At 36.7% G+C, this 23,122-nt stretch overlaps 1 protein-coding gene across 8 annotated transcripts in view; it reads left to right on the top strand.

Annotated features, from left to right (window-relative positions):
* The window catches only part of LOC150091129 (apicoplast pyruvate carrier 1-like), a 245,677-nt gene that overhangs the window by 165,560 nt on the left and 56,995 nt on the right, over positions 1-23,122 (top strand). For all 8 annotated transcript variants that reach the window (XM_090382146.1, XM_090382137.1, XM_090382127.1 and 5 more), the window contains one exon: positions 13,579-13,701. In XM_090382146.1, coding sequence (XP_090238272.1) covers positions 13,579-13,701 — 123 coding nt within the window. The remainder of the gene's footprint in view (positions 1-13,578; positions 13,702-23,122) is intronic.

Genomic DNA, 23,122 nt, shown 5'->3' with positions numbered 1-23,122 from the left:
TAAGTGTAGTACCACACAGTTGGTACGTTTCTCTGGGGTTACTTCTACCCATATGCAGTACTTTGCATTTGTCAAGGTTGAACTTCAGTTGCCGAGAGAGAGATTAAAAGTTAGCATTAGCAGTGGCAAATGATGCAAGAAAACAACTTATACAGCATCAGCCAAAAAAAAAAAAAAACCGACAACTCCGATTTCACCTATTCATACCCCTTCAATAGTTTGTCTAGTTCTTCTTTGAATTTATTTAGGCTATCAACTTCCATAACAACACATGTGAGTTTGTTCCAGCAGTCAACAACCTGCTTGCAAAATTCCCGTATATCATTGACAAAGCCCCATGAGCGGTATTGGCAGCCTGTCTGCATTGCTCAGAGAACTTTATATCTGCGCAATTACTACCAAATCTTTTTCATTTTCCACTATCCTGAGAGTAGTGCCACAAAGTTTTTACATTACTCTGGGGTTACTGTTACCCATATGCAGTACTTTGCATTTGTCGGTGTTAAACTTCAATTGCCATTTCTCAGCCCATCTGGCTAACTTTTCTAGATCGTGTTGCAGTATATACTGTCATTAACCACCCTGCCAATTTTTGTATCATCTGCAAACTTGGACATAAAGCTTGATCTGCCTTCATCAGTATCATTTATAAATATAAAAAACAAAAATGGGTCCAACACCGAACCCTGGGGGAGTCCACGAAGAGCAATGTCTACTGATTACCACACTGTCTTCTTCCACTCAACAATCCTTTTATCCATATCAGCAACATCCCTTAATTTTACACTGCTCCGATTTGTACAGCAGCGTTTTATATGCAACAGTATCAAAAGCTTTCCTGAAATCTGTGTATATGATAAAAAAATTATTTTTTGCATCCATTTCCTTTGTAACACCATTGTAGTATCCAATTGAATTGGTCAGACACGATTTCCCCTTAATAAACCCAAGCTGTGTGTAAAGTATATGTGCGTGTGGTATGGGTGTTTAATGGTGCACAAGCTGCTGTGGCTGTAGTGCGCCTGTTCATATGAATGTTATATATAATAATTAATATGAAGCCAGCTTAATTTCATTTCAGCTCAGAAACTATTCATATTCGCTCATAAATTCCAATTTCTTTCAAAAAAAACAGTAAAGTTTACTAATTAGATCATATCCAATGATATGATTTAATGTGATCGATTCTCAGAGGTTAGCCAGAGAAATAAATACTGAAGTTCGATGTTGTTGATAATGTGCAGTCAATCAAAATATGTTTGACTATTGAATGTTCTGAGTAGTGTGAACACTGAGGAGGATCATCGCCTGTGAGTAGATGGAGGTGAGTCAGATGAGTATGTCCTATTCTAATCCATGGGAGTACCACTTCTTCTCGCCGAACTGTCTGAATGCTTGAGTGCTAAAATTTTGGATCTTGTTTCAATTGGAAGAGTATTATTTGTTTGTTTATGCCATAGCTCTGTCCACCGTGCATGGTATGCTGCTTGAATTATGATATTATAATCAGAAGCTGGAACGAAGACAGAAGTTAAGTCTAAAGTTGATGGATTTTTAGCAGAAATATCAGCCAGTTCATTCCCTTTAATGCCTGAATGTGCTGGAATCCAGCAAAACTTCACTAGTTGTTGGCGGTCTTCAATTTTCAACAGCAAACTCCTGATCTTATTTATAACAGGGTGATCCATATGAAAGGGATTCTGCATTGCTCTAATTAAGCTGAGAGATTTGTTGTAAAGTCAATATTTTTAGTGGGTGAAGAGTCAAATTCTCTAGAGCTAATTGAATTGCATACGAATTGCATATGAAAAGCTGCTGTACTCAGGTGGAAGAGAAGCTGATATAATAGCAGAGGGAAACACTGCTGCTGCTCCAACAGTTGAGTGAGATTTGGAACCATCTGTATATATCGGTAGGAAGTCAGCATAGTTTTGAATATGGCTAGCATGGAGTTGTTGCACATTTAGAGTCGGTAGACAGTTCTTTACCCATTGCAGAAAATATGTATCACATTTCAGTTGAGGACAGGTGGTTCATGGTGAAGGAGAGTAATTTTTTACCTGTTGCTCATTGTAGAGAGAAACATTCCAATTCTGTGTTATTTCAAGGAGCCGTAGGCCTGCTGGTCGTATTTTACTTGGTTTATTCCTATAGAGATTGTGAAATGGTGGATTAAAGAGATATGGCTGAATAAGATGCGGAGAGCAACTTTGTATTTTGGCGGCATATTTAAGTAATAACATTCTTCTGCGGAGGTACAGAGGGGGCTCATGAGCTTCAGTGTATAGACTATAGGTTGGAGTGGTCCTATAAGTGCCAAGAGCAATCTGCAGTGCATTGTGTTGTATAGGATCCAGCCAACGCAATACATTCCTTCGGGCAGAATCATAAAGTGGAGCACCATAATCCAAACGGGATCTAATCAGTGCTCTATATAAGAGCAGCAAAGTTGTACGAGCTCCCCAAGACAGGGCAGATAAAGCTCTTTGCATGTTCAGCTTTTTCAGACAGGTAGTGCGTATTAATTTAATGTGCTCAAAAAAGCTTAACTTGCTATCAAGGATCAATCCCAGGAATCTGATATTATCAGCAATCGAAATGATGCAATTTGATATCCGAAGTTCAGGGTGTGTATGCAATTTGTGCTGGTTGCAGAAGTGGATCGCAACAGTTTTCTCATGGGAAAGATGATATCCATTGAGCTCAGCCCGCTTTTTCACTTTATTGAGGGTCATCTGCAGTTGCCATTCGATAGATCTCATGTTCGAAGAATGCTAAGAAATAGAAAGACTATCAGCGTAAAGATATGCCTCCACAGTATTTGGGAGTTCCTTTGTAATGGAATCAATTCTAAGGGCAAATAGGGTTGCACTCAGTACTGACCCTTGTGGTACTCCTTCTTCCAGGCGCCTCCTAGCCAGGTGGGAAGGAGCAGCAGTGCGTAGCACATGCTTCTTGATTAGACCGGGGTTCGAGCCCGTCACCACCAAATACGGAGGATGTGGAAAGGTCAGGGAATGACCACCGCATATCCCGGAGCAATATGGCCTTAGTTGCTAATGCTCCTAAAAATCAAATAACAAACAACGAGAAACACTCCTTCTTCCTGTGAGAAGATAGAAGAAAGGGAGTTTTGATATCGAACCTGGAAAGTGCAGCTTTGGAGGAAGTTCTTAATAAACATGGGCAGGTTGCCACTTAGACCAAGAGCATGAAGGTCACTGAGAATGCCATACTGCCAGGTGGTATCAAATGCCTTATCTATATCTATTGAGACCATAACAAGGCGTTCATTTTTTACAAAGGCATTGTGAATTTCGGATTCAGCCTTGATCATCAGATATAAGGATGACCTGTTTTGGCTAAAACTGTAGCATGGTGCCAGGAGGTTGGAAAAATATTTTCCAGGAAGATCCGATTAAAAAAGACTAGCAGCAGTTGTAATTTTTTTTCATCGAGATGCTGCAGCATGACATAATATATGCCATCTGGCCCAGCGGCACTGTTTTGTGTTGTTTTAATGGCCTGTAAAAGTTCACAATATTGAAGAGGCTGATTGTATGGAAGTGATTGTGAGGTTCGAAAGTTGTATCTCTGTTCAGTGGTGGTCTTAATCTTCTGGAATTGTGGAGTGTAGTTTGAAGCAGGTAAGACTTGGGCAAAGGTTTTGGCCAAGGAATTTGCAGTATCTAGAGGAGAAGAGAATTCTTGCCCATTGCAAGAAAGAATTGAGGAAGGGATGGTTGGAAATTTCTCAGAAAGCTGTCTGATTTTTTTTCCATATTAATCGGGAGTTGGTGTTTCTATTGATAGTAGATGCGAACCGAGTCCACGAATCTTTCTTGGCTTTCCTCTGAATGAAACGTGCTTTCGCCCTTAGCTTCTTGTAGTTAATTAGATTGGGCGTAGGTGGAGATAGACAGAATAAATTTTTTCCTTCTTTGCTTTTGTGCACTCTTCGTTCCACCAGTACTTGAAGTGCTGTCTGGTCGGGGGATTTGATAACAGAATTGAGTATTTGGCGGCAACTAAAAGAGAGGATGTGATATAATCAATGACTTTATCTGTGGGCTGTAGTTGAATAGTTTTTTTGTCTAGAGTGATTGCTGATTGAAATTTGGCCCAATTGGCTCTAGAGAATTTCCAGTTCCTGCAGGATTGGTCTAATGGTGGTTTTGTAGTGAGCAGGTTACAAACAATTGGGAAGTGGTCACTACCCATGGGATATTATGATGAAATGTGTTTACACTTCCATGAAATCTTCAATCATATAAAAAAATTTATTTTCAAAATCTTCTCTTCATTCCTATTTTTAAAGATTCGTAACTTGTTATCCATTCTCACTTGCGCGTATTGTGATACTTGCAATTTGTGTGTGCCGTGTTCTTTGTTATTGATTGCTTAAGTTTTCACTATTTTAAATTTTAACCCCCACCCACAAATGTCAGTGAACAGAAATGTCAACTAGTTAGTATGTACATATTACAGTACGTATTAATTATTCCGATTTTCACGTATCATCTAATTTTTTAATTGGTAAGGTAATAAAGGCTAAATTTGTGCTTAATATATCTTTACTTTTATAGCCTGTGGGTAATACTCGTCCTATTTACGCTAATTAGAATCGCTGTTTAATAGAATTAAAATTAAATTCACAAATATCACAATGACCGGTGCTTACTACACATTGTATAGTGAACGGTACTTTACTGTGGTGATTCATCGTAACGTGATTTGATTGTACAGTGAAACAATTGTAAAGCGTAAACCCATTGTATTTTTAACTTTTTTTTTTACATGAAACTTCGGATAATTGGGGCAGCCGCTTAATTGGGCCAAAATGCACTAGTCCCGATGTGTTCCAAATAACCGGAATCGACTGTATATATGATATCAAAATTATCTTTTGCATCCAGTTCCTTTGTGACTACATCATAGTATCCAATCAAATTGGTCAGACAAGACCTCACTTTAACAAACCCATGCTGTGTCTTAACTATTACTGCAGTCTTGTCTAGATGATTCTGCCATGCTTCTTTAACTCCATTATTTTTCCTGGAACAAGTCAAACTAACAGGTCTATAGTTACTTGTGTCACCTTTTGAACCCCCCTTTGTGAATTGGAAATACATTTGCACACCCCCAGTCAATGGGGACCTCCCCTGAGTCCAAGGAAGTTCTCATAATTATGGCTAAAGGTTTTCTTACTTACTTTGCTGTCTCCTTTAATATAACTGGATAGATCCCATCCACCCCAGGTGCCTTTTTTATGTTTAACTTCAACAACTTCTCCTCCACTTTGCTCTCAGTTATTACAAAATCACTTATCTTCCTGTTAGAGTTTGATAAACATCTGTCATTCTCTTCCTTGAATAACTGCTAATGTTTGAATGTAGATGCAAAATACTCATTCAGTTTATCAGCTACCTGAGCATGATCATCAATAGTTAACCCATCTGTTAAGTGGTCCAATCTGATTCATTTCTTTTATTCTAGATTTCAAATAAGTAAAGAACTCTTCGCTATTTTTCTTTGCATCCTTTGCCAAAGATTTCTCTTAATGTGCCTTTGCCACCTGCCTAACCTCCTTTGTGACTTGATTACAGATGATTTTATGTGTGCAATAGGCTTCTGTGTCGTCTGATAATTTATATGCATCCCATACATTTTTCTTCTCGGCCACAAGCCTCATTAATTCATCTGACATCCATTTAGGCCTAACATCGGTAACATCATCAGTCGATCCCACTGTATAGAATTTAAAAACTGTCTGAGACCCTTGTAGTCGCCTTTCCCTTTACCCTTGATGGTAGTTATATCTTTAAGTAAATCCCACATCAGAATATTGTGATCACTGTCACCCAGTGGTTCCTTTATCTGCAAATTCTTAATGCATGAATAATCACTGCTGATTATCAGATCAAGAGTATTACTCCCCTCTGGTTGTCTCGCAAACATGTTGCTGTAGAAAACATAGCATCCAATAAATCTACAAAAGTCTTGCTAGTGTGCGATTGACCAGCCCGCAAGTTCCAGTCAGTACCTGGAAAGTTAAAATCCCCCGTTATAAGACATTCTGATTTACTCGCCCACTCTATTTCTCTGCACAATTGCTCATTATACTCATCAGATTCATTAGGCCTATAACCAGCGGTGAGCTATAGTGGGCTCGCGAGAGCACATTGTTATTTTATTTTTTTGAAAATTTGCGAGCCTATTGGTGAGATGATTGTTTTTTACAAATGAAATCCTGAATGCAATTATTGAGTATCCAGAGCCGAAATTATCATGAGGAAAGTGGGGCCCCATCCCCAGCATTTTAATGGTGCAATCAATCAGTTATGTATTTTAAAATTGCTTAATTTTGATTTAATTACCGTCGGGCCTCTATTTAACCAACTTCTTTATAGTGAATTTTTTTGAATTTCCCTTGGTAATTACATTTAAAATAGTTTCCGTAGAATGAAGAAAATTTCCATATAACAATGGATTACGAGAGACAACTTTTTATGTATTGTTCCCACCTCTGGCTTTTAGGAAGTTTAGGTAATTAGAAAGCGCAAATTAAGGGTGAAAGGGATTATTGTTTTACAATGTTAGTGGTATCCATAAACCTTGTACAGTCACATACCGAGAAGTTGCACTAGTCAATATGCTTTCCATAGCCAGTCAGAGGTTTAAGAAGATTCCCGACAAGGATAATAGCCTCTGGTCAACCTGTGTTGTGGTTCCTCTTTACTCCAACAAACAGGCATAGGTGTTTTGGAGAAGTGAGTGATTCACGACTTCCAGTAAATTTCTCCTGTTTATGTTTACATGGTCACAGTAGCTGAATATCCATGTGATTCCAACATTTTGCGCAGTATTCAAAGAACTAGTGACAGTAGCAACATGGAGGAGAGGAGAATTGAGGAAACTAACATATTACATAAACTTTACAAATATGAAATGTTGGCAGGTTTCGAATCTTCATTGAGGCTTTCGCTGTGCAGAAAATGTTCTAAAATATAATGGCATACAGGCAATAATTTAAAAAAACCTGTATGCATTATATCACCAATCTCTAAAAAACCAGCGTGAATTAAAGATGATTGCTAAGGAACTTGATGTGGAAACTATAAAGATCGGTCGTGTGTTCGGGCCACGATGTAGCTTGCGGACGGCAGTTGCGTGTTGGAGGAATTATCCTGCTTTGTGCAAACATTTTGAATCAGAAGTTAAGGCACCTCCGTAGCCAGGTGGGCAGGAGCAGCAGTGTGTAGCACACGCTTCTTGATTAGACCGGGCTTCGAGCCTGTGAGCCACCAAATATGGAGGATGCGGAAAGGTCAGGAATGACCATCCCATTTCCCCAGAGCAATATGGCCTTAGTTGCTAATGCTCCTATAAACCAAATAACAACAACAACATCAGAAGTCAAATATTCCAGATAAATAAATCGACTTTTAATCTGAAATTTTGTAACCATTTAGCACTAATGATTGACATCCTGCAGGAGCTCTCTTACCTTTCAGAAGCTTTACAGAATCACTATGGTAAAAGCAGATAAATTAATTATTCGTTGCTAATTTGAAAAATTCTGAAGGAAATTATGAAGCTAAAGTTGAGAGCATGTTGAAGTGGAAAGAATTTGAAGGAATCAAAATCGAAAAGAAGACATTTAAAAAATTACCTCGTGACAAGTTATTAAATGCATTGTTTTATCCTTAAAGAATAAGTTATTAATGCAACAGAGTGATTTTAAATTAAATAAAGAAAATAATGATGCCATTGAAAGAAATTTTAAACATATCCTACTGGAAATCCTGGAATATGAAAGAACTTTCGTCTCAGTGGCAAGACAGTGAAAATCGAATAAGAAATTTTCTGATAAAATATGAAATAAAAATTAATGATTTTAGAGATTTTGTCAAAGAGTTTATCTTTAAAATCGAGTGAAATTCTCTTTTTAATTAAGAAAGACAGAAATATCTTCAAAACCATTGTGATTAGCAGTGCTGAAGCTGAGCGAGCTTTCAACATAATGAATAATATTATGTGAATGAATGAATAATGTTGACAATTAAACACGTTGCAGATTATGATGACCATAATCTGCAACGTGTTTAATTACTAAACATCTAAATGGAAAACCATTGCTTCAATTTGATCCAGATCGTTACATCAAATCATTCCTCTGTAATCATCACTCAGCTATTGAGCAAAGCAGAAGATCAACAACAAATATTAATAAAGAAGTAAATTGTATATGGCAATTATTAGAATAAATTTTTCTTGAATATTTATGTAATAATTTTTTTTTCATGTAATCTGTGATTTTTGTGTACTTTTTTTTCTAGAATAGTTTGTTTTTTATGTAATCTTTTTTATATTGTGGAATGTTTTGTGATAGTTTTTATGTTATTTGTGATATGGGAAATATTTCATGTTATTTTTTATTCGCAATATTAAAATTTTATCATGAAAAAAATGTATCTATTATATTTCCATAGTTGTAAAAAAAAAATAATAAAAAAGTTGCATATGCCGAGCACACATGGTAGATGGTTTTAAGTGAAACATTCTTCATGTTTCTCTTAGATATTTTGATTTGTATGTATTGATTACGAAATAGAAGAGCTTGTTTTAGATATTTTGATTTGTATGTATTGATTGCGAAATAGAAGAGCTTTTGTATTGTAAATATTTTATTGATCATTCACAAATTTCCATAATTTCTGGAAGACAAGATACAATGAATTTATGATAACTATAAGTAGGAGATGTATACTTGCGATTGCAGCATATCTAAATTTTTCTGAAAACAACGTCAATCGAGGTATCCGATCTTTTAGTTGAAACGACATACACAGCTGTTCAGGACACCTAACAACCGAATGTTACGTGTCCCGAACAGCTGCATATGCAAAAATGCAGGATGAAAAAAGAAATCGTTGACAAATCTGAAAGTGATTCTTGAGAAAGGTGAAATTCTTGAGAAGTGTGATTCGTGTAGGGCAGATGGGATCTATCCAGTTATATTAAAGGAGGCAGCAAAGGAAGTAAGTAAACCCTTAGCCTTAATTATGAGAGCTTCCTTGGACTCAGAGGAGGTACCCATAGACTGGAGATGTGCAAATGTGACCCCAATTCACAAAGTAGGATCAAAGGCTGACACAAGTAATTATAGATCTGTGAGTTTAACTTCTGTTCCAGGAAAATTAATGGAGGCACTGGTTAAAGAAGCACTGCAGGATCATCTAGACAAGACTTCAGTTATAGCTCGGACACAGCATGGTTTTGTTAAGGGGAAGTCTTGCCTGACCAATTTGATTGGATACTATGATGCAGTCACAAAAGAACTGGATGCAGGGAATAACTTTGATATTATATACTTGGATCTTAGAAAGGCTTTTGATACTGTTGCACATGGAAGACTGCTGTACAAACTGGAGCAGTGTGACATTGGAGGCAAATTGCTGCTATGGATAAAGGGGTGGTTGCTGGGGAGAAGACAGAGAGTGGTAATCAATGGACACTGCGCATCATGGATTAATGTTATTAGTGGAGTCCCTCAGGGTTCAGTATTGGGTCCATTATTGTTTTCTGTATTTATAAATGATATTGATGATGGTATATCAAGCTTAATGTCCAAATTTGCAGACAATATGAAGGTTGGCAGGGTTGTCAAGGACACTACGCTGCTGCAACAGGATCTGGAAAGGTTGAGCAGATGGGCTGAGAGATGGCAAATGAAGTTTAACATTGACAAATGTAAAGTACTACATATGGAAAACAGCAACCTCAGAGCAACGTATCAATTCTGTGGTATTACACTGACAGTGGTAGAGAATGAAAGGGACCTGGTGGTGGTTGTGCAGGCAGATATGAAGTTCTCTGAGCAGTGCAGACGGGCTGCAAGAGTAGCTCATGGTGTATTGTCAATGATATATAGGAATTTTTCTAGCAGGGATAAGGAGGTGATTATTCCCTTGTATAAGGCAATGGTCAGGCCACACCTAAGAGTACTGTATACAGGTCTGGAGGCCTCATTTCAAGAAGGATATAGAGCTGCTGGAACGAGTACAGAGAAGGGCAACAAGATTAGTGAATGGAAAAAAAAGGGCTGCTCTTACGAAGAAAGGCTTAAGTTTTGCAAATTACAGTGTCTGGAGACTAAGCACCGGCGAGGTGATCTGATAGAGGTGTATAAAGCCTTGAATGGTTTGAGCATGCTCAATGCTGATGGGATTCTTCCTCTTGCTCAGAATAATCACCTGAGAGGGCATAAATTCAAATTGAGGAAAGACAGATGTAGGATAGATGTGAGGAAATTTGCCTTTAACCAGCGGGTGGTTGGTTGGTGGAACAGACTCCCATCCCTTGTCGTGGAAGTTGATAGCCTAAATAAGTTTAAGGCTCAGCTGGACAGGTATTTCGAATGAATAGAGGGGTAAAGTGGAAGTGGTTATTTTTATTTTTTATTTTATTTTTTGGCTGATGCTGCATAAGCTTGCTTTCTTGCATCAAATGCCTCTACTAATGCTAATGCTAATCTTTATATTGTTGCAGTCACATGACAAATACTTGGAATCATACTTCCTGCAGTAGTAACTGCAAGAAGTATGATTGCAAGGTCACAAAAAATGCATCACATGCTCTAATCATACTACTAGTGAGTGCTCCACACAGACTAGTGGTGTGTGTGTGAGTGTGGGAAGATGGCAGATGCCGCAGATGATGTCACTTCTGTGACCAATCAGATTTACTCGGTAGGTCCCACCCCCCCCCACAGAGGATGTTTCACATCAAAAAGACAGGAAAAGTGCAAGCCCATTGTTAAAATATTCACAGCTCACCACTGCCTATAACACACACCTACTCATTTTCTCTTTCCCAGTGCTTATGTCACACCAAACCAACTCAACATTGCATCGTCCACCAGTGTCAACTGGATTCACTTCCTTAGATTTTGTGTGTTTCTTAACTAACAGCATAACTCCTGAGGGCAAATGGGCCTGTGATACTGGATTCCATGATTAAAGAGTAATAATACAGCATATCCAGTGACAAAATTTTTAATAACTAAGTATGGAACTTTCGGGGTAAATGAACCTCTTCTTCAGCAAAAGATATATACAAAATACTAACAAAATATAGATTTTAGAGACAGAATTAAAATAAAATAAATACCAAGTGAGTTGCATGTGCTCTAATGTGCACATGGCTGTGTGATTGAACATTATTCACTAGATTGGCATTCACTTTTGGTGCACAGACGAGTGTTAAGCATAACACCTCCTGCCTTCCTGTTCTCTCTATCCTTTCTGTACCACATTGTACTCCCCAAATTCCAATTCTGCACTACTTATATCTGTGTGACACCATGTGACACCACTCTCTGATATCCCAACAATATTCGCCTTTGATGTCTTGACCAGCACTCCAAACTTATCAAATTTATTAACTATACTGCAAGCATTGGTGTCTATGCAAGTATACATGCACCTGTTTCTACTCTTAGTTACCCTAACACAGCCCATGTATTTACTTGTTCCATTATGACTCCCAGCAGTCCTGGAAATCTCCATTGCCTTGCTTTCCAGACTGCTTCTCATAGAAGCAGTGCAAGAATCACTTTTGCCTCTGCCTGCAGCCTCTGTCAATCTTTTAGTCTGCATCCCCCCCCCCCAAGCTAGCAGTTTTCCTGCCCACCTAACACTGCCTTGATAGCATCAGCAAATATTCTTGCACCCTTTCTATTTAAGTGTACCCCATCGCTGTAGAAGTAATCTCTTCTGTCAATGAGCACAGACCACGCTGAAAAAAATTCTATCCCATTAGCCTTGCACAATCTCTTCAGGGCCGAATTGATTGGCAAGGCTCTCATCATATACTCCCTTTTGTCGTGCCTGGGCAGAATTGCAGACACTTTGACATTCATCCCTAACTCGCGACTTTTTTTCAACATTTACCTGTACTTGTTTAGTAAATCTACAGATCTCTTACTCTTAATGTCATTAGTTCCAATGTGTACAACTTCACCTTTTGTGCCATTAAAAGATATCTGCTGTTCAACGTCATCAACTTTTGCCCCTGGCAGACATACCCTGGTCCTGTTCCACCTTCTTGCATAGTATATTCCCTGTCTCCCTGACAATTAAGTCACCAACAATAACTAGTTCCTGTGGGACCAGTGCATTCTGCTTTGGAGATTGCCTCTGTGTTGCCTGATGCACAAGAGTGATCTCTGCCCATTGAACTGGGCAGCTGAGAGTTTGATGGTCTCCTCATATTAATTACTTCGAGAGCATTTACCCTAAACCTCAAACTCTCATAGATGCCCTTCAGAATGCTGAGTTGACACCTAATTTCTTGACACTCCAGGCACCTAGCACACAAAGACATCCTCCTTGGATAGACCACATCCTTTTTCAGAAAGTCTGCAAACATTTCACATTTCGCACATTTTTTGAGACTGTTATGCATTGGAGAATCGCTCCCTTTGTGTCTCCCCCAAGCCACAGCACTCTCACTAGTCTGTGAATATTGCTTCGCAGCTCTAGTCTGGGTCATGGTTTCAGTTTAAATACAATTTAATTAACAATGAAATTTAATAAGTTAATAAATATTTTTGATTAACTGAAAATACTATACTAAGCTAACAGATTACTAATACAGTGCTTCTTATTACGCTATCTAGTTTTACATTATACCTTACGTTATCAGTTCGAGATATACACGTTACGCTATTTCTTATCAACTACAAGATGGCGGCTAGTTCAACAATATTGGTGCTCCATTGTCGTAACTTCCAAAAATCACTAGTTAAATTCAAAAAAAAAGAAGCTAATGAACACTACTAAACCTCTTTAATATCTTTGTAGAACACGATGTAGTATGTTAATTAACGAAGAATATGGTAAAAATATCAAAACTACTTATCCCTTTACACAGAGGCGGATTTAACGGCGGGCGCACCGGGCGCGCGCCCTGGACCCCGACTTCTGAAGGGCCCACGCAAAACCCCAACAAATTAGTTGAACATATTAGTTCAACTAATAGTTGAACTAATATGTTCAACTATTAGTTCAAAACTTTGTGATTATTATTATGCTATTATTAATTATATTATACATATATTATATTCAAATTTTATTGGAACTAAAACATTAATAGTACATAATATTTTTTATTTATTTAAAAAAATGGTTAACATGTATTTTTATTTTCCCTGTCTCTCTCTGTTTTTTTAAGGGGCCCAATATTTTCTTTTGCGCCCGGGGCCTCAATCCGCTTAATCCGCTCCTTACTTTACAGCAGCCAAAAATCCACTGACTGTTCTCTTCCACAACCAGAGGGCCCTCCCACGATTGCCACATATATAGTGGCAATCATGATTATTACAAAAATTAAAGAAATTAGGCAATTATTAATGTGTACAAGAGTATCATCACATAGTAGCCTTGAAGAATATAAATAGCAAAAGCAAGATTATTAACAGTTTTGCTAAATCATTATGTGGAATTTATTGTCTTTTTTTCTTCCCCCTTTTTTTTTTTTATGTGTGAATTTTAGTTTTCCGGTTTTCTTTTTCAGGCATTTGGGCAAACATTCATATCAGATGATCACTTCCTTGCTATTGTGGGAGCATTTGGTTCTATTTTCAACTCTGGAGGAAGAATTATTTGGGGATATGTGCAAGATAAAAGTTCATATAGGGTAAAATTTTATGAAAGCTAAATTATTTTCAGATTTCTGACTGTTTAGCAAGTTCTTTAATGTTAGTTTTCTTTTAATTTTGGCATTAGACAACATAAAAGTTCCTTTATCTTTTATCTCCAGTAAATTGTATATTTTTTCATTATATTATCCAAGTTTCAGAGATTATGTACAAAAACAGACATGAACTTGGAAATTTACTCTTTTAAAATTTATTTATTCTTTTAAGCAATCTCTTCTTATTATTTTTAATTATAACCTAATAGCTTAGGGTTACTGTATCTGTCAATTCTTAGTAAATAGTAACAAGTTTGTTGTATGCAGATGCATTACATATGAGGCACTTTCAATATTTTTTGTAAACTAAATGAATTTCTTTTTCTGTGATTAATAGAAGTGAAAAGTAAATATAGTTATTTCATTATCAATTAATTACTAAGATTATAACTTTATAGAATACTTAGTTTTTTTTTTTGTCCTCGCCTTTTTTCCCATTATATGTATGAGGTCAGCGTTTTTTTTTTTTTTTATTGTTTTGGCACAAAAATACTTAGTAAAACTGGTTTTTATGTTCTCTAAACTTAACCATTCTGTTTAATTACAACTGTGTAATATTTGTTACTATTCTCCCATATACTTTTTTTTTCATTAAACTCAACGACAACAATAACCATATTCTTTTTTATGTATATGTATATGTATCTCTTCACAAGTGACACCATGTTCACAAGCCTTACATAACGATGCATGCAAAGTGTGCATAGAATGTCTAAAGATAACAATACTGCATTAAAACTGCATTTATTGTATGTATTTCTTTTTTATATTTTACATTTCCTTGTATGGAAAAAATAATAATTACCAGACTTCGATTTTTCTGATTTTAATGAAATTTGGAAATGGCTCAACAAATATTTATAAAAGGCCCAAATATAAAATTTCATGAAAATCCATCCACTGGAAGTTGAGTTGTTACTTGTGGATAGGTGGGCAAATGGATGGACATAGCAAAGACATCAGGCATATATACATATATGTGCAAATGTGCCAAAAAATGGAGCAGTGGTCGAATAAATATTGTGTCTTTTAAATTAAAGTAACCTGCTTCTGAGACTGCTTGACTGTTTCATATGAAAAAGGATTAAAATAAGAAAGACAAAAAAAACAAAAAAAAAAGGGAACTTTACTACAAATACACCTATATATAAATGCATTTTAGATAGGTTTGCCAATTTATAAACACAAAAGAAAACATTCATAAAAAGAAAAAGAAGATTGGACACCTAATTATACATGAAAAACAAAATGTGAACTAAATTTTTTGAAGAAACACCTCGTTCTCTATTGCCATAAATGGAGTATGTGCAAGAGATTAATAATAATTATACAGGGTTGGGCAAATTTCATAGCGGTTGCAGTGGAAGCACTGCAGTTTGTGTCCTGGTGTAGAGTATGAGTATACTAGAGTATTCAGTAAAAATAGAGAGGTGGCTGAATAAAAATTTGGCATTTTATGTCAAAACTTTTTTTAAATCAGATGACTCTACTGTGAATACTCAATGAGAATTCAGACACCACTTCAGAAGAAATAGTAGTGTTTGAAGTTGAAAGACTGTAACACAATGGATTTACAAATTTAAAACAACAATGTCTGTAACAGATGTAAAACCTCCATGTCAGATGCATATCGAACATACTCCAGAAAACACTGAATCAGAGTAACATTACAACTCAGTAGCAAAAGCAAAATTATTCATTAGTCATTGATCAAGATTCAAGATTATTCATCAGCCATTGATCAAGAGAATCAAACTTATTGGAATGAGTATTCTGTATATGTACATATTGATTTAAAATTCCATCCATATAAAATACAAATGGTTCAGCAATTACTTGTTTGTGATTAGCATTAGTAGAGGCATATGATGCAAGAAAACAAGCTTATACAGCATCAGCAAAAAAAAAAAAAAAAAAAAGAAAAGAAAAAAAAAAGTGCTTCCCATTTCACCCTCCATTTAGCATTAGCATTAGTAGAGGCATTTGATGCAAGAAAGCAAGCTTATGCAGCATCAGCCAAAAAAAATAATAAATAAATAAATAAAAAATAACCACTTTCACGTCACCCCTCTGTTCGTTCGAAATACCTGTCCAGCTGAGCCTTAAACTTATTTAGGCTATCAACTTCCACGACAAGGGATGGAAATCTGTTCCACCAACCAACCACCCGCTGGCTAAAGGCAAATTTCCGCACGTCTATCCTACATCTGTCTTTCCTCAATTTGAATTTATGCCCTCTCAGGTGATTATTCTGAGCAAGAGGAAGAATCCCATCAGCATTGAGCATCCTCAAACCATTCAAGGCTTTATACACCTCTATCAGATCACCTCGCTGGTGCCTGGTCTCCAGACACTGTAATTTGCAAAATTTAAGCCTTTCTTCGTAAGAGCACCCCTTTGTTCCATTCACTAATCTTGTTGCCCTTCTTGAAATGAGGGCTCCAGGCCTGTATACAGTACTCTAGGTGTGGTCTGACCATTGCCTTATACAAGGGAATAATCACCTCCATATCCCTGCTAGAAAAATTCCTATATATCATTGACAATACACCATGAGCTACTCTTTCAGCCTGTCTGCACTGCTCAGAGAACTTCATATCTGCCTGCACAACCACCCCCAGGTCCCTTTCATTCTCTACCACTGTCACTGTAGTACCACAGAGTTGATACGTTGCTCTGAGGTTGCTGTTTCCCATATGTAGTACTTTACATTTGTCAATGTTAAACTTCATTTGCCACCTCTCAGCCCATCTGCTCAACCTTTCCAGATCCTGTTGCAGCAGCATAGTGTCAGTAGTGTCCTTGACAACCCTGCCAACCTTCGTACTGCAAACTTGGACATTAAGCTTGAAATATAATTTGTTCCAACAGTTTGTCCAGTTCTTCCTTGAATTTATTTAAACTATCAACTTCCACAACAACAGATGGATTTGGATACATATTTGAATTTCTGCAATCTGTTCCTATAGAAGGTGAATGATGATCCAGGATTAATCATTTGTTTACTTATGAGTGAGAAGGCCCCCACTTTCATTTGAATGGGTGTGTAAACAAATAAAAACAGGGCAGCTGAAAATCCATGTCACTCATAATTATCATAAGTATACTTTGATGTCACTCATGAACAATCACTTCTCAGCCAAAAAGTTACCATTTGGTATGGGGTATGTGCTTTCAGCATCATTGGACCATACTTTTATGAAAATGCTAATGGTTCAGCTATCACAGTGACATAAGCCGTGTATGTGAAAGAGAGAGAGAGTGACTACACTTGAAAGGAATCAGCTTATAAAACATCTAGACCATGCTACATCCGACCATAGTACTTCCAACAAGACTTTCCATAGACACTTTAAAAAAATGTTTCCAAATCACATTATATTTCATTTTGGTAACATGATGAGACCATGATCACCAGACTTCTGTTTCTGATTTCTTTTTAAGGAGGTTTTTAACCCTGTGTTAGTCACATGGGTCAGTTTTACTCTGACAATATTTCAGCAATTTGTGCCTCACCTACTCCATCTACACAGTGGAAACTCCTAATACCCGTGGTTGAAAAAATATATATTTTTAATTCACTGCAGAAAATTTCAGAATTGTCTTTTAATTATTGCACAATTAGTAGAAATTGATGATTAAGTTAAACCAAATTATATGCACATGTTGATTAACACATTTTATAGAGTTATTGATAGTAAGTTTGCCTTACTGCTGTATGCTTTACTCCAATCAGTAATGCTCTCTGGCTTTGTGACATTGCATCATCTGAAATCAAGCTGTTTATGCACACACTTCATGTTTCATGCAGCAAGCACTCCTGTTACTGACACCTCTCATCAATTGAAAATATAAGTTAAAGGACACAGTTTTTAAAGTTGCATTCACTTGCTGACAGGTCTAAAGGGGTTTTAATTTTTAAAAATTAATTAAAAATATGTTTTTACTATAAAACAGATTTTGCACAGTTGTGCTCAGAAAAGAGTGAAATATTGGTAGCATCAAAAAATGAACAAGTCTCTGAATTATTTTTTTTGCCTATTTTTAAAATTTTTACACATGCACAGAGGAATTTCAAATTTTCCTGTGACTGCTGATGAGTTAAAATCTAAAGTCTATATCAGTGGTTTTCAACCGAGGTGCTGCGGCATCTTAGGGTGCCCCAACAACATTCCAGGAGTGGCACGTAATTTGGGTTTAAGTTACTTAAACTTATTATTATTTTTTAATTTATATGTTTATTTCATTATAAAAAGATGCACAGTATCTTTTTAATTTTGTGGTGATCTATAATTGATGTTTACTTAGTACCTCTGTATAAAGAATAAAATTATATTCTGTATATATATAATTACATTTCATAATACAAATTATATACAGTATATACTGTATATATATAATTTGTATTATGAAATGTAATTTTTATAATTATATTATTGTAATAAATATCATATAACATATATATATATATATATATATATATATATATATATATATACACACACACACACAGTATATACACACACACAGAGAATCGGATCTAACAGGCAGAAAATTGAGTAGGGGTGCCGTTATTAAAAAAAGCTTGAAAACCACTGGTCTATACAAACTATCCTCGGACACTTGAGCAATTGAAACAAAACATTCATGATGAAATTAAAAGAATACCACCCGAAATATTACACAATACAATGGATAATGTGAGAATACAAGTAGAGGATTGCAGTGGTGGTGGCAATTTAAGGGATGTCATTTTCAAACACTGAGGTGCATTCAAAACACTAAGAGAACAGCATTTTGAACACTGTTCTCTCACCTGCACCAGCAGATCTACATATCCAAACTAAAGTGAGGCCTCCAGACCTGTATACAATATGAAGATGCAGCCTAAACACTGTCTTGTACAATGGGATAATCATTATTCCTCCTAGTTCCTGAATATCATGTATTAAACCCGTGAGCTCAATATTCAACATTATTAATTTCTGCTTCGGCAACTTGAAATACAATCAAAATTCTTAATTTTAAGCTTCTCTTTTTGATTATTTTTTAACAACCTGTATTCTTTTTAGCTATTCATATTTTAAAATTTGAAAACGGATACTGTTTCTTCAGGAATAGTGTTGAACTGAAATTCATTATTCAGTGGCAAATGCTTTGCTGGCTTTATTTTGAACTTATCCATTATTCAATAGCTGTAATATGTTATACTTCAAATAGAGGCACTACATTTAAAATTTTCATTTAATATTGAATGAATAAATTCAAAAAATAGCAAGGGCTTAATTTTTCAGTACTCGCCTTGATCGATCTGCAATTGTTATGGTTTGAATGCCAAGAGGTAACTAGCTTTAAGGTGATTGGTTCTTAAATTAAGGGGTGGGTAAATAGTAATTATGATGGAAACGGGATTAAAATATGCGCAAGGAAGTAGAAGTGCACTAACTCCGTCCTTGGTTGTCATTAAATTGGGTTAAATTGGGAATCTCTAAATAGTGGATAAGCCAAAAGTCGTAACGAAGGACTTTCGTTGAAAAACGTCTTCAGTTGTCAAGTTAAATGAAAAGGGAACGCGAACTGTATTTAAGAAGAATTTTGTAATCCCGTGATGCACTTTGTTACTTGCGGGAATCTCAGATTGGTGAGATTCCAAACCAGAGAAAGATTGAAGGGGAGTTTTGCATTTATAAAAGGCTTATCCACTATTTATCTCTGCACAGTTGTGCAGAGATATAGAGTGGGCCAGTAAATTAGGATGTCTTGTAATGAGGGATTTTAACTTTCCAGATATTGACTGGAACTTCTGGGTTGGCCACTTCCACGCTAGCAATACTTTTGTGGATTTATCGGAGGATTGTTTTCTACAGCAACATGTTCGAGGAGCAACCAGAGGGAGTAATACACTTGATCTGATTATCAGCAGTGATTATTCATGCATTAAGAATTTGCAGATAAAGGAACCACTAGGTGACAGTGATCACAGTGTACCGATGTGGGATTTACTTAAAGATGTAACTACCTTCGAGGGTAAAGGAAAGGGTTTTTGCTTTCGTAAAGGTGACTACAGTGGTCTCAGACAGTTTGTAACTTCTATAGAGTGGGATCAACTGATGAAGTTACCAATGGTGAATTCTAAATGGGAAGCCTTCAGGAACTTATTCTTGGAGCCTACTAGGCTTTTCTTACCAACTAAGAAATACTGTTCAAAGTTCAGGCATAAATGGATGTCAGATGAATTAATGAGGCTCGTGGCAGAGAAGGAAAATGCATAGAATGCATATAAATTATCAGGCGACACAGAAGCTGATGGCAAATATAAACTAGTCTATATCAAGTCACAAAGGAGATTAGGCAGGCAAAGACAGATTACGAGAAATCTTTGGCAAAGGATGCAATCAAAAACAGCAAAGAGTTCTTTACTTATGTAAACTCTAGAAGGATGAATCAGATTTGTCCACTTAATATAGATGGGTTGACTATTGATGATCGTGCTCAGGTAGCCGATAAACTGCATTGGTATTTTGCATCTACATTTACACATGAAGTGTTATTCAAGGACGGGAATGCCAGAAGTTTATCAAGCTCTAACAGGGAGATAAATAATTTTGTAATAACTCAGAGCAAATTGGAGGAGAAATTGTTGAAGTTAAACATAAAAAAGGCATCTGGTTATATTGAAGGAGGCAGCGAGGGAAGTTAGCAAACCCATAGCCATAATTATGAGAGCATCTTTAAATTCAGGGGAGGTCCCCATGAATGCGAGATTTGGAAATGTATCCCCAATTCACAAAGAGGGTTCAAAGGGTGACACAAATAATTATAGACCTGTTAGTTTAACTTCTGTTCCAGGGTAAATAATGGAGTCACTGGTTAAAGAGGTGATACAGGATCACCTAGACAAGATGGCAGTAAGAGTTGAGACACAGCATGGGTTTGTTAAGGGGAAGTCTTGTCTGACCAATCAAATTGGGCAGACAAGACACAAATGAACTGGATGCAAAAAATAATTTTGATATCATATACCTGGATTTCAGGAAAGCTTTTGATACTGTTGCAATGGAAGACTGCTGTACAAATTGGAGCAGTATGGCATTAAGGGCAAGTTACTGCAATGGATAAAGGGATGGTTGAGTGGGGGATGGCAGAGAGTGGTAATAAATGGACACTGGTCTACGTGGACTTATGTTATTAGTGGAGTCCTCCAGGGTTCAGTGCTGGGCTCATTGTTATTTTGCGTATTTATCAATGATATTGAAGGTATATCAGGCTTAATATCCAAGTTTTCAGATGATACAAAGGTTGGCAGGGTTGTTAATGGCAGAAAGACAATATTCTGCTTCAACAGGATCTAGAAAAGTTAGGCAGATGGGCTGAGAAGTGGCAAATGAAGTTTAACATTGACAAATGTTAAAACCCAAATGCAAAGTACTGCATATGGGTAGCATTAACCCAAGAGAAATGTTAACCAACTGTGTGGTACTACACTCAGGGAGGTGGAGAATGAAAAAGACCTGGGGGTAATTGTGCAGTCAGATATGAAGTTTTCTGAGCAGTGTAGATAGGCTGCCAGAGCAGGTCATGGGGTCTTGTCAATAATATATAGGAATTTTGCTAGCAGAGAGAAGGAGGTGATTATCCCTTTGTATAAGGCAGTGGTCAGGCTACACCTTGAGTACTGCATACATGTCTGGAATCCTCATTTTAGAAAGGATCTAGAGTTGCTAGAACAAGTACAGAGAAGAGTAACAAGATTGGTGAGAGGAACAAAGGGCTGCGCTTAGGAAGAAAGGCTTAATGCTGCAAGTTGCAACATCTGGAGACTAGGCACCCGTAAGGTGTATAAGGCCTTGAATTGTGTGAGCAGGCTCAATGCTGATGGGATACTTCCGATTCCTCAGACCTGAGGGGGCATAGATTCAAATTGAGGAAAGACAGTTGTAGAACAGATGTGCAGAAGTTTGCTTTAGCCATCGGGTAGTTGATTGCTGGAACAGACTTCCATCTGTTGTGGAAGTTGATAGCTTAAATAAATTTAAGGCTGAACTAAACAAACATTTGGAGTGACCATGGGCAAAATGGGAAGGTGTTTTTTTGTTTTCTTTGACTGATGCTGTATTAATCTTGCTCTCTTGCATCATATGTCTAAACTAATGCTAATTTTCCACTGCAAGCTGATTAAAATTTGAAAAATAACAGCCAAGAGCATTTACAATGCCAGGCCAAACTGACAATGAAAATTAAGCTTAGAGAAAGCCCACATGAGAAGCAAACAAAAATGTTTACCGAGTGAGCAACAATATAAATGCCATTATGGCAAAGTACTTTTACCGATAAATTTATCGAACTTTTGCATGCTTCTCGTGTGGGCTTTCTTTACCTTCCCCAAAATTTTTTATTTGTTTTGAAAAAAAGTTCAACAATGAAGTTTGTACACACTTTTTCTTCTGTTTCTCACTATGCATGTTTCTATTAAAAAGAACTGTATTTTCTATAGCATGTTGAACTCTAGAGCTTTGTTTGATGTTAGGATCAGCATTCATAAGAAAACCAGAAACATCTTCAGCCTTCCTGAGCAACATTGAAAGATCATTTAATGAAAATTCCTTTGTAGACACCTGGATGTCGTCATCATTTTTTTCTTCTTCATCTTCGTATGTTTGCTGGTCCTCAATTTGCAGAAGTTTCATCATCAAGCTCTTGTGAATGCGATTCCATGCATCATACATCATATATCTGTGGCATTTAAATTCTCAAATCCAAGATAATTTCCAAGCTGAGTGATGTTTTTGGAAATGTTATTAATTTGCGTTTCAAATTCTGTAGAATATTTAGCACAGTGTGGTAAAGCACGGTGCCATACAGCCCACATATTTCTTACCGTTACTTCAAGCCATGAGTCACCAATATTTTCAGTAGCATTTTTGATACTGTAATCCTTCCAAAATTCTGTCAAGGTTATTGCATCATTTCTTGTCGTAGCCCTTATAGCTTGAGAAAAGGTTCTTCTCAAATAATAGGCCTTAAACACAGCAATGACTCCTTGATCCATTGGCTACAATAATGGTGGTAGGAAAACAATTTTAACATTTTCATTCAAGTTGCCAATGAAATTGGAATGAGGAGCAATCTTACCATGCCATATCAAACTAATAAAGCAAGCTTATCTGCGAAAAGATCTAAACCTCCCAAGCACTTCCTAATTCATTTCACAAATATACATGGTCTCAATTCTATCTCAACGATGTCCATTTCCACTTGCAGTCTGCCAAACCCCATTTATTTTTTCTGACAGAATCTCAGTTATCTGTTGATTCAACTACTGCTCATCTCAGATGCCCAAATTATTCGCTGTATGATTCCTTTC

This window comes from Mastigoproctus giganteus, chromosome 1 (assembly GCF_048544385.1).
Source record: "Mastigoproctus giganteus isolate SK-2022 chromosome 1, ASM4854438v1, whole genome shotgun sequence".
NCBI lineage: Eukaryota > Metazoa > Arthropoda > Arachnida > Uropygi > Thelyphonidae > Mastigoproctus > Mastigoproctus giganteus.
The sequence above is the reverse complement of the archived record's forward strand: the minus strand, read 5'-3'. Positions and strand labels throughout refer to the sequence as shown.